The sequence below is a fragment of the Neodiprion lecontei genome, chromosome 6 (genome assembly GCF_021901455.1).
Source record: "Neodiprion lecontei isolate iyNeoLeco1 chromosome 6, iyNeoLeco1.1, whole genome shotgun sequence".
In the NCBI taxonomy this organism is placed as follows: domain Eukaryota; kingdom Metazoa; phylum Arthropoda; class Insecta; order Hymenoptera; family Diprionidae; genus Neodiprion; species Neodiprion lecontei.
Window position 1 is genome coordinate 3241453 of NC_060265.1, and position 16566 is coordinate 3258018.

At 40.9% G+C, this 16566-nt stretch overlaps 2 protein-coding genes across 10 annotated transcripts in view; one reads left to right on the forward strand and one right to left on the reverse strand.

Annotated features, from left to right (window-relative positions):
- Positions 1 to 1456, reverse strand: part of LOC107220654 (gem-associated protein 5-like) — an 18049-nt gene extending 16593 nt beyond the window's left edge. Inside the window, exon 1 of the mRNA XM_046743189.1 lies at positions 1338 to 1456. Within this exon, the coding sequence (XP_046599145.1) occupies positions 1338 to 1343 (6 nt within the window). The 5' untranslated portion in view covers positions 1344 to 1456. The remainder of the gene's footprint in view (positions 1 to 1337) is intronic.
- Positions 1 to 15731, forward strand: part of LOC107220650 — a 23019-nt gene extending 7288 nt beyond the window's left edge. For 2 of the 9 annotated variants that reach the window (XM_046743179.1, XM_046743183.1), the window contains 15 exons: positions 188 to 309; positions 430 to 616; positions 1376 to 1518; positions 4985 to 5266; positions 5744 to 7104; positions 7376 to 7899; positions 9888 to 10132; positions 10582 to 10609; positions 10910 to 11050; positions 11303 to 11532; positions 12703 to 12817; positions 13557 to 13691; positions 14228 to 14334; positions 14494 to 14724; positions 15282 to 15731. In XM_046743179.1, the coding sequence (XP_046599135.1) occupies positions 188 to 309; positions 430 to 616; positions 1376 to 1518; positions 4985 to 5266; positions 5744 to 7104; positions 7376 to 7899; positions 9888 to 10132; positions 10582 to 10609; positions 10910 to 11050; positions 11303 to 11532; positions 12703 to 12817; positions 13557 to 13691; positions 14228 to 14334; positions 14494 to 14724; positions 15282 to 15495 (4065 nt within the window). In that variant the 3' untranslated portion in view covers positions 15496 to 15731. The remainder of the gene's footprint in view (positions 1 to 187; positions 310 to 429; positions 617 to 1375; positions 1519 to 4984; positions 5267 to 5743; positions 7105 to 7375; positions 7900 to 9887; positions 10133 to 10581; positions 10610 to 10909; positions 11051 to 11302; positions 11533 to 12702; positions 12818 to 13556; positions 13692 to 14227; positions 14335 to 14493; positions 14725 to 15281) is intronic. The other 7 variants (XM_046743180.1, XM_046743181.1, XM_046743182.1 and 4 more) reach the window with 7 other exon arrangements.
- The last annotated feature ends 835 nt before the right edge of the window (positions 15732 to 16566 follow it).

Consider the following 16566-nt stretch of genomic DNA (forward strand, 5'->3'; position numbering starts at 1 on the left):
GTATACATGCATTTTAAATGTAGATAATTCATAGTCCCTGCATAAGGTCCGCAAATACACGTTTAGTGTAATTTGTCGTTATACATATTATCAATTTACAGATGTATATGCACGTAGCTATCAACAACGCCACGTAACCGCTTCCATGAACTATATAGGTAATATTACTACCTCGATCTTGTTACAGGGACTCGAAGATCCGGACATCAGTCTGACGAATAAAATCGAAACACTGGACGAAAAAATGGAAGACCAGTGCATCACCGAATACTACAGCGTTATACGCGAAGCTGTGAAACAGCTGGAAAGGTGAAAAATATACGTATTTAAAAGGAAATCAAATTGTTAGAAAACTTGACATGGTATAATCCAAGAATTGATGTTCCTTCTAATCACGAATTGAATCAGTGTTTATTTATCAATCCATAGAGTTCTGGCCAGAGTTCAAGTGGCGTGTAACAAGGTGAAAGCAAAAACGGTACCTGCTCGGAACCCTTCGTTTGTGTTTGGAGAAATAGATGCAGATGGAAACAAAGAGTGTCGTTCTAGCGTCGAGGAGCTGTTGCGAATGTTAGAATCCGAAATACGTCGTACGCTGTCAATATTTTCTATTGTGGTTAGTACGGTTTTGTTTGAGGCATGCAGATAACCTCAGTAGATTTCTAGTAGTATACGGGTTATCGGCGTGCGAACTCGGCTTCGGTGGGGAGGGCGGACAAAGTAGATGGGGGCATATAGGTAGGAATTCACGGTATAAAAAACAAGGTGACGCCACGGCCTATCTCACTGAGTACTCTTTGAGCAACGAAACTGTGATTACTGTTCTGCCTCGGAAAAGTTCTCACAGTTTGTTAAACCGGCTTGGAATCTGGTTTATAGGTAGTTGAGCCTGCCTTGGATTGCCGAAAAATTCACGCTTGACACCTGACAAATTTTTTTGTATCAGTTCAATCGATTTCGACCTAATGCGCATATACCTTCCAAACAGTGTACCTACTCATTATCGCTATAGTCAAATCGTGAAAGAAATTTGATAAATCATTTGGGCTTAAAACCATGCGGATCTCACTATTTTTCGTCTTACAATCAGCAAAAGAATGGCCGTTGAAGGGGGGAGGGGGGGGCTTTGGGTATGCTCTCAAGTGAAATTTTCATGACAAATGGGCGACCTTTTCTGTGCACCGTATTTATCTCATCTGCGCAGCCAAGTTACATTGCGTCGCTCCTTATCCGTGGATACAAGTGGAAATGTATTCTCGAATCTATATACCATACGCCTATTCTTCCGTTTGAATCGTCGCAGTCTCTTGTATACATCTTTGGTAGATAGTACTCACAATCATGACGGCATTTATCCGAGGTATATTGTTTCCAGGTCTCGCACAAGGTCGTCAGTACCAACGCCAGTACGACAGATCCCGCGACTCGAGTTGATGTACTCGAACCTGACTCGACGCCAGTTTGCGATATTCTTCGAGGCATTAACACGGGCTTCATTAACCACGACCTCTCTACAAAGTGAGTCCATTACAGACGTATATATCGCACCATACGCGGCATCTGAATCTGCGATGTAGGAGTGCTATAGTATAAACTGCATACTACGTGTGATGCGAAGGTTGCAAAAAACAGTGCACTGTAATGTAGTGAATCTTGCGTTCATTTCCTACGTACATACCTGCCTGAACGATCAGTCGCGTGTAGCTCACTCCAATTGCTTCCGTTTATTTCCACCTATTCAGTCTCAACGTATGGCTCTCGTCTAACAAGTGAAACCGCGTACGAAATTGTGCCTAATAATTCCTTACCGATCCCAACTCCGAAAGTCTGGGGACGCGTCCTTAGTCCAGAAAGCTGCAAGAGATTTTCCAATCCTAAACCTGTTTATTATCTCTATCAATTATCCAGTTGAAAGTCATATTTTTACCAACTGCAGACTAATCCAGCAGCGTGTTGGCTCCTACAAGTATTGCCATCGCAGCTTGTGTGACTGTGAGGAGCCACACGCACATGTGCATACATAATGTATATACATATACCGGGTGTACAATACAGATACGTCCAGACACGTTTGTAAGAGCTTTGCAAAAAAAAAAATGCCGACACATGTTCTTACTTGCAAGAGGGAAAGGAGATGCCCTCCGTATAAAATCCCCATGGTCCCGTCGGAAATCGAGATTCATCCAGCGTTGCTGAGACGTAACCTCGGTGAACGCCTACGGCTCACCACTCGCAATCAGCTGGTCGTTAGAAGCGATATAGATCAAGGTCGAGAACTTTTTGGACCCCTGAAAGTATAACCACATGTCTCTTCTACACTTGATCATCTTACGGACATAGATTCGGCACGATGGCATTCACTTTTCACGCTCCCTGCAGCTTCGCTCGGCTAAATATACATATGTATATGCGTTCGCGGTACATGGCATGCGAGCTTTGCAGTTTACTTATGATCCTATGTATTATGTCATTGCGTATGCGGGCACGTATCATCCGACAACTATTCAGTAACTGAGAGAGGGGTTCATCAGTATTACGTGGACGTGGATCAGTGGTTTTCCTACTGTAAATTTATATAGAATCCTGTACCAATATCACCGAGTGGGGAACGTATCACGATACCGTATGAATTTGCAGTAGGCTTGGCTTTGATTGCAACGGTTTGCAGCGTATTGTACATTTGTTATATTGTAAATAATCATTACTGATCTTGATATTCACCTCGTATTTTGTACCACTAGTAAACGTAATGTAGCTGGTTTTGAGCCATTGTATACTCGCATATCTTTCTTTCCTCAATGTGGTACTCAAAAACGCTGTTCAGTTATATTTTCGTTTTTTGACTATTTCACTCATTTGGAAAATTGTTCATTTAATTTTTAAACCGAACTCAAAGTATTCCCTCATACATCGTATATCCTAAGTGGATAGATGTATACTTTTTAGTGGCGAGATTACAAGTTGATTTTTTTTTAAATCCACTTTTCCAACCGGGATATACCTGTTAACTTGAATTATAAATGATAACGATAATTTTCCAAATGAGAGGAATACTTGAAAAATGAAAATAGTATAACTGACAGTCATTTTAAGTACACAGATATGGTACGCGTGCATACTGTAGGTACACGGTTTCGGAAAGAAAAACAAAGAAAACTGTTGGAAGTATCAAAACGCACGCTGCGTTTATTATTTGTAATACGCTATTCGCGATTTCTTCATAATTTACTGCTATGTACACGACGAGTTTGCAAAAACTGGAATCGATTGATATTAGAAGTTTTGAACGACAGTTTACCTCTCGAATTGTTATGCAATTACGTTTTTGAACTTTTTAAATCTTGTGTTTTGCGAGAATCGGATTTTGTTGGTCAATTTGAAAATTTTCCCAGCATGATCTCGTTGCCGCATGTTTCAGAACGCTGTCTGAATCAGTTATACAGACCATAGTTAGGTATGGAGAATTCGCAGTATTCGCAGTAATGAAACGCGCCATTAATCCTCACCATTAAGGCTGGCCCTCGGCCATCGTGCGTTTCAGGGCTCGTGATGAACTAATGAATACCCGGTAAAACCATGAACGTAAACATCTGCACAATAGATCGGTCTCATAATAAATTAATTCTCTACGTATTTATCGGCTAATTGCAATGTTCGTTTACTGCAAGTATACGGGAGGGATACAGATGTGCGTGATTACAGGTATATGATATCCGTCGTAGGCAGACCGATACGTGGTGTAAAAGTACCAGCACAAAACGCATTAGCAGAATTGATTTTGATATTTATTCTGGAAAGATTTCACCCAAATTCAATTTGATCGGTATATTTTTATTTCTCGCGTAATCCGGTGATCCACTCGTGAGTCGTGCCTTATATACACCAGTGCCAAGAATTCCCGACGGCTTGGAAATAAACTGTATTATAAAGTGCGAGTGGATTTGTTTATTTTTCTGCCAAAATACTGCCGTTGAGTAATAATATCTTTTCAGATTCATCTGCAACGCCTTGACTCGACATTAAATTAGGATTGAAATCGCGACACCGCGCAAGCGCACGAGTCATAAGATGTTCTATCGTCGTGTTAAAAAATTGCATTTCTAGTCATCGGCAACTTCAAATGTTGATCACTGAATGCAGCTGATTTTTTTCAAAGCAAATTTGTAACATTTTTCGAGTCATATGGTGGGAACCCCATATGAATGTATAATTATCTAGTGTATTCTCATATTTTATAATCAGGAGAATTTTGCAAAGACTTACACTTGTAAAATTTTTCGCTTAGACGTGAAAACTCGCTGGGAAACGATTGAGTTTTATCTGTCAATCTATAATTTTTTATCTCGATAAATGCATATCGAAAATCGTCGTAAAATATTATGATAACGACTGTAATTATGATCAGTAAAAAGTGGGCTTGGAAAATACCGGAAAAAGAATTTGCTTCAAATCTAGCACGCGTTATACGTTTACTTATTTTATCACGCCGTGCAAAGAAAACTGTGCATGTTTGTTCGATCTTTTACATGCCCACGAAAATAGAGGGCAGCGGCCTTCAGCCTTGCGGTGGTCCGTGACATTCATTTTTATTACCGTGATATTTCACAAGTTTCCGGTAACGTAATTGTCAAATACCGGTGACGTGCGTTCGGCATGATATAGTATTTGCAATTTACGAATAACGTCAGTCGAAAAATTACAGTAAAGCTTAAACGCCCGTCGTGGAGGTAAAAGCCCAGCTCTAACAATTGCGTCATTGCGATAATGTGCCGTTTAATTATTACCATATGTGAAATGACAGCCTTCCACTGCGTAGTTATAATGATTACCATGCGCACACAGTATATGTGCATTATCGATGTGTAATCATTTCATTTTACCCAAGAATTAAGGTCACTTATCCCTTGTACGCGGATTGTAGAATATATAACACGTATGTCTGTGCTCCTAAAAATAGCATACATACATGTCCCTCGCACTTTAGTTGGGGAACGGAAAAACATCCGCACAAGGAAAAGGAAAAAAGGGTCGCATCGCTGGCCGAGGTAAAATCTGGAGATGCGTCTGCAGCGGCCACCAGCACTCCTCGTTCTTCACCGCTGCCGTACAGCTCGAGGCGGTCCTCCAGCCTGGAAGTTTGCGAAGAGGCGATAATCGACCCCATCGTCGCTGCCTTAGATGAGATCATTCAAAGTTCCGGCTGCGCCAACGGAGATCCCGATCTAGCACACAGCCCTAGAAAATCCCTGCGGGAGCATAAATCCAGGTGATTAACAATATTATCAATTTTTCAGAACAACGCAAGATCTGTATAAACAAGTATAAATAACTCATCGAAGCTCAACGAGTTCTCGGCTAGAGTTATTTACGCTTATCCTTCTGTCCGTACGTATTATACACATGCATATATACCGAAACATTGATAAAAATTGAATGAAATAATTATACAGGGAATCTCTGGTGAAAAGTTAGACTTAGGCATGTGTTTGCACTGGCGGGTGATCGCGTGGCTCGGAGTCTATCCTTTCATCGGAGATTCTCTGTATACACTGAAACACTGAACTCGGGAAAGCCGTATGCAGTAAGTACGTACATTATTCGATGACACGTCTGAGAAATTTTCATGCATTCAATATTAAGGTAAAGAAAAACAAAGCTAAGGGTTGAGTGGGAAAAAGAAAGTTGCTATTCGATTTGACCAACAAATTGTGTGCTAGGAAACTATATTGTTTACTCGGTGCAGGTACGTTCAAACTCCAGCATCGCGTCGAGAGTTTGAATGTGGTTGCTCGTCAGACTCCTGTGACGTTGAATCTCCCCCGTCGCTGATAACCGCTGATGCTGAGTCAAGACTATCGAATGCAACTGTCACGGGCTGGTCTGAATCGGGATCCGAGCTCAACTGCGGTTTTTTGGAAACCTGCGCCTGGAGATGCCAGGGGACAGAAATTATGGACGATTCTTCCGACGATAAGGAGAGCAGTTTGAGATACAGCCTGGATAAAGCACTTGTGACGGTGACGCGGGTGGATCCAACTTTACATACGACGGACAGTAGAGACCCGTCACCGTTAACGATAACTAGGACGGACCCGACTCCCGGAACGTATCGTACAGAGCCTACCTTGGCCCCGATCCAACATTCAGTGGCCGGTTCTGGGACTTCAAGTTGCGAGGATAACGGCTGCGACGTTGTGGAAGATCTAAATGTTGACTTGGAGAAACTGACTCTGAGAACAACATCGAGCATTGAACGACACCCCGTGGAGAAGAAATCGGCTGGAAATTTTCAGCCGTATGACAACGTACCGAAACGAAAATCATCGGTATACCACCAGTTCTTCGATCCCTGTAAACTTGACGGAGGTCGAGATACCTCGGTAAGAAGATCCACGAATTCTTTAAGGGTGCGAAAATACACACGTTCGAATCAAGGCACGAAATGCAATAAATTACTGTCAAGACCGTCAAGGAAACTTGCTGAGCCGTTGATCAGCGACTCTGAGACATTCAGTAATAACTTCTGCAGGGCAGAATCGGAAGATTACCTTGCGAGCCTGTCAGCTGGGTCGGGGCAACTCGACATGGATAACGTACGACCTTTTTCTCCCACCCCGATTGGTCATCAGGTTTCTACAGAAAAAAACGATGAAATTTCGACCATTTATAGCAGTGATGACGGTGGTCGGGTGAAGAGTGCACCAACAGTGATGGCACAAACCGAAACAACATGCAACGTTTCTCCGACGATACCGCAACGTGGCAGTTTTATGTTCGACTCTGCACAGTGTAACGGGACTGATGATTCACACGCGAGGATCGATTTCATCTCAGGAACGACAGAATCTTCGGTTGAATTATTGTCCTTAAATATTTGCGAAACGACCGTAGTGTCGGAGATTGAGGATGTTAATCCGGTGGAGTCGAGAGCGACCCATCGTACGGTAACGCGGTACACAGAGCCAGACGAAACGGTCAAACCACTGCACGATGAGGACCTAACTGAACCTTCCGGACCGTCCTACGTTTCCATCGCAGGTGTGGATATTCCGATGGCAGAAAGTGAACAACGTGAAGAACGTCAACAGTCATACAGGGTACTTGGTTAGTATTGAAGTGTTGCACGGCAAAGCATTGCGAAACTGACATCAAATTCGAATTCTTACGTTTTCGTATACGCCGAGTGTACTGTTACTTACGTCATGAGAAAAATGGTGCGCTTTTTCTTGGTTACACTTGGAACGATGAATTTCCGTATGTTTTTCTTTCCAGAATTCAGCTGCCTTACAGGAAAAACACCTGTTTTTCTTTTTTCCAATTTCCATATTTTTTTGATTCTTGATTGACTTATACCTGGTTTCAAACATGCTTGCAGAATCGATGTTGCCGGGGAAGCCTAGCAAGTCGGAAGCAAGCCTTGAAAGCTGCCGGACCACGTACGCAATTATGGGCGCTCGTAGCTTCCAGCTGCAGACACCAACATTTTGCCCCTCCAACCACGAGATACTCGGTGACGTTGCTTTAGCCAACGTCGAGCGAGGGCGTAGCAACGATTGCGAAATATCGCCCCGATCCAGGTCAGTTGAGCGCGCGATGTCCAGCGAGGAAGATAGTTCCGATTCAGAGTGCGCCCGTGACCAGATTGACTGCGAGGATAACGTACAGGTGGTCGTACCACCACGACCATCACCACCATCAAGATCGACATCACCGCCACCTTTGCTATCGCCAATTCGACCGCACCAACCGCCACAGACGGAGGCAGCGTCCTCGCACCCTTGCAATCAAAATGTCATTTCCGCATTTGCTTTCCAAGAGCCACCACCGCCACCATACAGGGATAGAACAGAGAATAGAGTTGCCGAAGAATCGGTGGAAAATCGTAAACATCGACTCAAGGTTCGTAACGATGAGTACAAGTTTCATAGATCTGATATACGTGATAGAATAATATGTACGTAATATTTTTCATCACAACACCGTCATTCTGTACATGGGCGGAAAATAACACTTTCACTGCTTGTGCTTAGCATTTCAGTGCAAGTGTATGACCTTCGAAATTGGATAAAATTATCTACTGACATCTGACGCGCGCGAGATCTTTCGGTAACCCTTTTTAAGTTATCAAACCGTTGAGGAATCGCTGCTTACAATTAAAAGTCACGCACACATGTCTTGGCTGTTACAAGTGAGGAGAATCAATGCATAGTTTCATTACATGTTATTTTCGTTCCACACGTCGGCAAACATCAATTAGTGATAAGATTTTTTTTGCTGAATTGTTTTTCAAATTAGTTATATTCAAATTACATCACATTATTTCCAATGCAAAGTTTCCGCAACATTATCATGATGAAATCATTACTTTGCTAATATTGAAGCTATGGCTCGGAGTGTTTTTTCACTTATTTGCGCGGGAAATCGAAAAAAATGCCGCGAAAAAAAACTTGTACCGAAAAAAAAATTGAGTAAAATTCTTATGAATGACAATAAAAATCTGCACGACTGTAATAATTTCGAAAAGTGATTATATATATATATATATATGTTGGAAAGGAAAGACGAAAAATAGGTGTTTAAAACGTTTGATTTCCATGGATTTATGATTACGGCGCCCGTGCCTGCGTTAATTCGAGGCATCGTTCCTGATACGCAAAGAAAAGGAGGTCTTATTGTTAACAATGTAAAACAAAATTCATGTGAATATATCTGGTTTTCAGCGTCCTTGCAATATTCCGGATAAATTTGATATGATCGAGGCTGGGTTAAGTTACGTCAGATATGCATATAATTCGCGGATATTTTGTATACCTGTTTTCCGTGTGCTTGTACTGCTTACGTGGTGTGTAATAATATTTACTTTAGATTTGTTTCTACCATAATTTTTCTCGGAATAATTTTCCAACGAAATTCCTTAAGATTCTTTCCGGCATTCCATTTTATATTGAACTAAAATGAGGGATTAATAATAACGCAGATTCGGAATGCGAATTTCCCGATGGCTCGACAAACGTCTACGCTATGTGTAAATATTTTACACTCATGTCCGTTTTATGTATAAGGTATACAGTATATACACACGTATGGTAGAATATGGGGTCTATGAGAACACACAGGAACACCAGCTTAACTTTGTATTCGCGGTACCCTGAACTTGATTGTTCGTTGCACCTTGGAGCACTTTGAAATTTCTCGTATTTCTGCTCTGCTCAACCTCAGGCTTGCTCGTTTTATTTTTTGCTGTGGTACTGCCTTTCAAAAATCATAACAAATCCACCTATTGCGAGCCTGAAGTACCCTCCTGTACATATATCTACATCTATATTTAGATAGCACTCGTTCAAGGCTCGAGCTATACGCGAACGCGTTTAGATAAGCTTCGTGCTTGCCTTTATTGCAGTAGAATTTCACTATTTCGAATGCTTCGGAATTGTATGAGATTCGGGTTTTGTTACCGACGATATTTTTTCAAAGTCTAAAAAAAGACGTGACTCGCAAACGAATGATTATAAAAAAATCTGTGGTCAAGATCATTAGCCGTGCCTGAAACAAAGGGTATAGTTATACAGAGAGGATTCCTTGAGGGTTAACGATGCAAAAAACGTTTCGCCCCTTGGAAAAAAATTTCGTTAGCCGCAGATAGAAATTATACCGTAAACCGTATATAAAACAGATAGAGAATCAATTTTCTGTCTGTTTCTTTACCGTTTTTGGTATATTTTCTGTTCGTTTCTATCCACGTCTAAGGAAATCTTTACTACGGCCATGTACTCATATGAAAAGCTGCGGAGTTGTCAGCATTCTTGCGATTTGGGCCTGCATGGAGTAACTGATCGAATCTAGTTTTTTTCTATGCATTGCTTATGGTACAAATTTGTGATTTTCAGAAAACTGAACGACTGCGTCGTTCGTTATCCGAGGGTGACAATAGCGCTTGCCGAGAGAGCTTCCGATGCCGATGCAGCTGCGGCTGTAGTGCGGCTCAGAGTAGAATACTTGATGTCCCTGGTGGAACTGGGGACACTCTTGAAGCCTGTGAACACCAGCTGAATCTGGGGGCATTTCCTAATTTACCGGATGCGCGTCTGATCGAGCTTGGACTATCGGATCCTCCCTATGGCCATGAACTTTGGTACTGATTGTCATCTATAACATATATACATGTATATGTCGAAAGGTAGCAAAGCATACAGAGCTTACCGTGATGTGGGAGAGTATTCTTTGAATGGTTGCATACATTCAGTATAGCTGTGTAATTTCGGTGAGCTTATATGTACCCCACCAGCCACGCCGCCCAACCTTGTCCATTTTATAATAATACTTAAATCGGTAAAAGCTTATATGATAAATCATCTTTTGTATTATGTATTATGTTTTTGTCATTCTTAATTCAACATGCAGCATCATATCGGTACAACATAACTGTTCCATTATCCGAACTTTGTCTGACTACTGATTTCAAACAACACTTGAATTTCAAAAATAGAGTTTTATGAAATATCAGGAAAGATAAATTTAACGTACGTTAAAAATCGAAAATGAAAAAAATGCAATTAAACATGTCTTCTGTTTCTGTTACAGCGACCGCATAAGCGAGGATGAACTCGAGGTAATGAACGCCGTTATAGTACTTTGGTTATTCTATTTTAAGTCTCCCGCTATGATGTCACGTTAAAAAACAGTTTTTTATATTGTTAAATTCAAATTTTTCTTCATTATCGATCCCACACCGAACCAACCAGCTCCAATTACATGTGCCTCGAATTTTTTGAAATTTCATTTCTTTTGACCCCACCGCTGGTGTGCGAGATCAGAGAGCCTGCTTAAGCCCGCTTAAATAGATGGTGTCTAAGTATTTTGGTGCACGTCCCATGAATGTAACAAATTTTTACACTCCATCCGGAACCAGCGAAAATATACGGCGCTTTCGATTGGATTGGGGACGGACAGAGCAACGCTGCCGCGGAGGTTGGCACTCAGTTTACGACAAAGAGACCAGGCTGAGCGCAATCTCGCTACGGAAGTCGGAAGGATGCAACGTGACATTCAGGTGAGGTTGAATCATATACGTAGATGACGGTATTCCTATTTACAATAAATTAACTGGCGTGCATGTGGGCTCGAGTGCGTCTCTTTCACGTATCGTGATTAAAGTGCAACAATGTCATTCGAATACGCGACACGTGTATACCAATATAGGTAAGTGTGTGCAAGCCGTGTAGAGGTTTACGCGTGCCATCAACGCCGGCTAATTCATGCAGCAAATGATCCTCTGATTGATTATATTGCCGTTGATCGTCAGGCCCTCGCCCCGCTGTGCGTGGATCGAGAATCCGTAGAGCGAGTCGAGCGAGTCAGACACCAGTTGGAGATGATTTCGCGATGTGCCCTAAGAGTATCTTGCACGGCTGAGCTCCTCGGCGCTACGCATCAGGAGCGTCGAGTTTCCAGGGCAACTCTTCTTGCCGATAGGTACCTACAGGCTTTACGGGCCAGGTGTGACAAACTTGCCGCCGAGCTCGCAGAGACAAAGTGAGAAGAACTTCCCTCATGACTCGTTTAATTTCATTTTCAATTCTGCTCTACGTTGTTCGGCTTCCATTCGCGGTTATACATGTAGACTAACGACGAGCTCTACCTGCGTATAATAAAGTACAATATAGTACTTAGAGATTGCTGCCTTAAACCTCAAATCATGCTATTAGCCTTTAATGAGTAGCGAACAATTTTTCGGAAAAGTTATCGACACGTGCTACAGGCTTTATAAGACAATGTTATTTTGCAGTAGCCAAGGAATATTATACCTAGAATGATTGTACATTGACTCGGCTCGCATACATTCACTATATTTCAAATCTAAGGGCAGAACACAGGGATAAAAAAAATTCATGGCTTCAACAATGAGGTCCGTAGTGAAATAGTCCCATCACCTTCAAATTACCTATGCCGCATGTCAATGATAACCGATTGACGATTACTTCAGATCATGCCGTTATATTTCATTTAACAAAAACCGTATTACGTGTGTTCTGATCATTCGCAGTTAACGTCTATGCTACTGTATATACCTATACTCAAAGTGCAAGATATTTAATGAATTAAAAATCTGTTAACTTCTTTCAATAATATCTCCTCTTTTTCACGATTGTTTTTTGCCAATTTCTTAAAATTTGTTGAATATTCAATAACGTGAGAACTGAAAAGTTGAAACTATAAATTCTTATACATTTTTTAGCGTTTTTAAATCAAAACCCATTTTGCACATCGAGTGGCACATTCAGCCACAACGATTCTATCAATAACATTTTCTTTAAATTATATTCTTAATTACCCTGAATTACGTCTGTGTATACTGGGAATATATGCGGTGAAAGTGGCCACTGACACTCAAGGAGGAGGTCATTCTTATACAGCGGCAATGCAAGACACGAAATTAACTCGACTCTAGATTCGAGCATTATAGCCGCCTTCCGCAAATACTCCTCGTATACGTATCAAACAATTGTTGGAATTCGGAACCCATCGCAGGGATACGAAGGGGTCTTTTACCACCAGACAATTATTGCATTAATGCAAGGTGTAGTTTATATCCCGCCGAACAACGAAGTAGCCGAACAATCATGAATACAAATTGGTCTCCAGTAATAGTTCGTTTCTCCGTGCGTGGGTACTCGAAATATGTACGTGTCGATAACGTTACAGGCGCATCCTGATTGACAACAACATTGTTGTTGAGGAGAATCCGAGTGAACTCGTCGACGACGGTGTCCCCCGGGTCCGGTATCGCGGGATACCGCCTGCGAGCCGTACGGCAACGGTGCGAAGAACCTTTGTTTTGATCACATAACATGCAGCCCGCTTATATTCACTTCATTCCTTTCACATTCCAAACGTATACCTACGCCTTTTCCACCATCCTTCGATCGATACTTCGTCGATTCCGAATTTCAAATTTTCCGGTTATTCCAACATAGCATTTTGTGTACCAAGGGAAGAAGCCCGCGGACTTCGGCCTTTGCAGTACGATTCGGGGACGAGTAATGGCCCTTCGCTCGTTGTGCGCACCGTATTTTTTTAAATCTATGGATTTTGCGTTTTTGTTTCCAAATCAGAGGCCATTCGATCTGACAATGAAACATTTTCGTGTAAGATTAATTGTTTCCTCGATAGTTGAAGGAATCACTGAAAATCGGGCGTCCTTCATACGTATAATATATGTATAATGTATATACTTGTACGAAACTTTCATGACTTCGTATTTTTTGTTTTTGTTCAGTTCGGCATATGAACAAATTTCTCTGCTTCTTTCCGTAATATTTTTCAGAGGAAATTTTAGTTTAATTCCGGAAATTTACCGATTTTCTCTGTAATTATCCAAAAATCGTCGTTTATTTTAATATTATTATATGAATCATAATTTCTACCTTATTTCCCATTAATCGTTTCATGTTTTCCGAGTGATCCTCGCTTCCTGGCAATTGATTGAAAAGATGGTGAATTAATATATCTTCTTTTTGTGTATTTTAAAAATTTTAATTCGATTTCAAATTTCATAGGTGTCTAGGAGAAGGGCCAGCATCGCAACGATATCTCGACCCGCAACGGTCAATTCCCTGCAAGAGGCATTAACAAAGGCAACGCCTCATCATATAGCGGCGAATCCGACTCGTTGCACTCGGTGCCTACCGATCGTTAGTGCGATTTCCCTAAATTTTAACCGACAAAAATACCGATAAGCTATAGAGAAATCGCATCGAGAAGGTACGCTCCAGTGCAGTGAGTCGAATTTGTTATATTTATAAATTTCATGAATTTACGTTGCTGCCTTGCGTAGATCCGCGAATCGTTTAGACGCATACATATACTCATGTACGATATTGTACATGTATACTACTTTGGTATGTATGTATACCCGAATAAAGTCGATTCTGACCCCCATCCCCCCTAATTTCAGCGGGTCAGAAGTAAGGCTGGCAGCACCAGCATCTAACTTATAGCGCCTATTGAATAACACACGTTGAAATCTTGCGGTCCCGATTTTATGCCCTTTTGGAGACCCGTCAACCTTTGTCCGGAACCTTATTTTTCTTATCCTGCTTATGAATTTTTAAGGATAATTTTAATGGACAAAGTCCAATAAGACACTCTGCACGTGGCACAAAACCAAATTATCTAAGAAATTTTTTGTGGTGTCTATAATAATTCATAATGATTGCCAATCATACAGGATAATGCGAGACAGCAGCGTGTCTCTATATCCGGTAGAATGACCTTGAGACGGCCTTCGCTCAGTTACGATACGCAGAGGTGGGACGAGAAATTGGATAGGACAGAGTTAGTATAAAAATATGAATATTATACGAATTTCATATCTTTGCACGTGCTGCGGCTTATGGTCGAACGAAAGGCGGTAGCGAACGCGTTCGACTTTGTAGATATACGAAGATATTACAAACAATTATTATTATATATGAATATTTTCAACGGTTCCAGCAGCAGTTCAAGCAGCGTCGGAGAGCTAAGAGAAATATTCGAGCAGGCCGAGTCAAGGCGCGGATCGAAGGAAGAAAATAACAATTTGATTCGCCGCCAGTTGAACAACTTCAGCGTGGCTGGTTGCGAAAGCGGCGATTCGGATACGTTTATAAGTACCAGAGGGGATTCAACCATTTTTCAAACTCAAGTCAGAGATGAGGAATTACTAACTGAAAACACATCACCGCGGTAATTTCTGATTCGTTATTGCTGTTGTAGTATTAACATTATTCTCATCCAGTTTTCAATATCCCCAATTAAAGTGATGCAGCCGCTCGCGTTACGATCATACCTGCATTGTATAACTTACAGGTATATATAGCTAGGAATTTTTATCAAAACATAATGAATTACCCACCTGTCATAAGCGCAATATACTTATTTGTACAAACACGCGTAGTAAATTATCCATTGCAGTTAGAAGCCTGTAATTTACTTGCTCCTGCGTTATGATGGGTTATTTCATACTTCTAAAAATTACAAAGCATCTTAATTGAAGAAATCCCCCATAACAATTCATGAGTTTAGCCATAATACGGAGTACGAATAATTAAATTAACCCCTAGCGGGTCCTTTTATAATTTTGAAAGATTTACGCACATGCAATTCCGACTTTTATTCGAAAACTTGTATATTTTGTAATGTTGCTTGCCCTACTTTGTCACACATATTTACGTTGTGCATCATACACACATAACATATGCTACACTTCCAAACGTGAATGAACGTATCCCTTTTTGTTACAGCCGAAGAGTGCCTCCAGTCTATGGAATGTTGAGGGATCAAGTTTCTCGGCTGCCTGTATTTTGGTACATTTTGTTTGTTGCAGTATTTTTTTTCGGTTTCTACAGTAACCGGTACGTAACCACGAGATACATGGCGCCTTTGAAGTGGTGGTCGATCGAAGAAATATTCCAAAGATACGGCTACTTTCGGCGCAATCCGCCACCTCCTGTCTGATCCTACTTCTTTTATTGTATTTGTATAATACCGACAATATGGTTCAGTTTAATCCGGTTGATAGACTGGATTGCAACGTATCCATGACGTGCGTTCTTACACACAGAATTACCGCAAGTGATTCGAGTTATGCGGCTTAGCATATACTTCTATATTATCTACAATATTATTTCGTGCAGTAACATTTATATAAATTACACTAGATTCGTCAGCAATAAAGTATTCTGTCTACGGTATAAAAACCTTTGAGCATCTAGTACCTTCCCTATCTCGTCTCATAAATAGAAGTTAAATTTTGGAATCTCAAATCGCGAATAACTCGAGAACGCTGATAGATACGGCAAAACTAACGAAACTTGGGAGGTTTCCTAAAGGGGAAATTAAATCGGGCAGGTAATTAGGCCGTTATAAAGACTTCCCTGGATTTTTTTATTTTAATATTAATTTAATTCTAATTTTCAAATCTAAAATCGCGAATATCTCGAGAACGGTGATAGATACGGCAAAACTAACGAAATTTGGCAATTACGAATGTTAATGTTATGGAGTAGATCGAGCGCGTGTCGAAAAAAATCCCATTTCGAAATGAATAATTGTTCTAATTTCCTATTATAAACGTATTATTGTAGATAATCTAGTTTGTCTCCTGGAAAATTATAAAATTTATAGTATGCATCACGTATGGATCACATATATTAGTATCGTACATGGACCGCATGTACATATATACTTTTTGGTCTCTGCATCATTATAACATCTGATCTATCATTATTTATCATCCATGTATACATACTTTTCCTGGGTACCTATACTTTAATTAAATCACGTTTTTGCTACGAATTTTGGAAGAAATTGATTCTTATTTTTAATATTTTGAATCGCTGACGATTCGGTAACGTTATAAGTCGGCAAGTACGCACGAGCTAAATATTGACTTGGGCTTACCGTTACGAAGACTGTGTTACTCGGAAGGTTATGGCAACCGACATCATGTCGTGAACGGTAACCCTCTGATGCTCTGCAATGAGTTCCCAACTCTGCCGCTGGAACACCGCAGAGGATGCAAGCGCG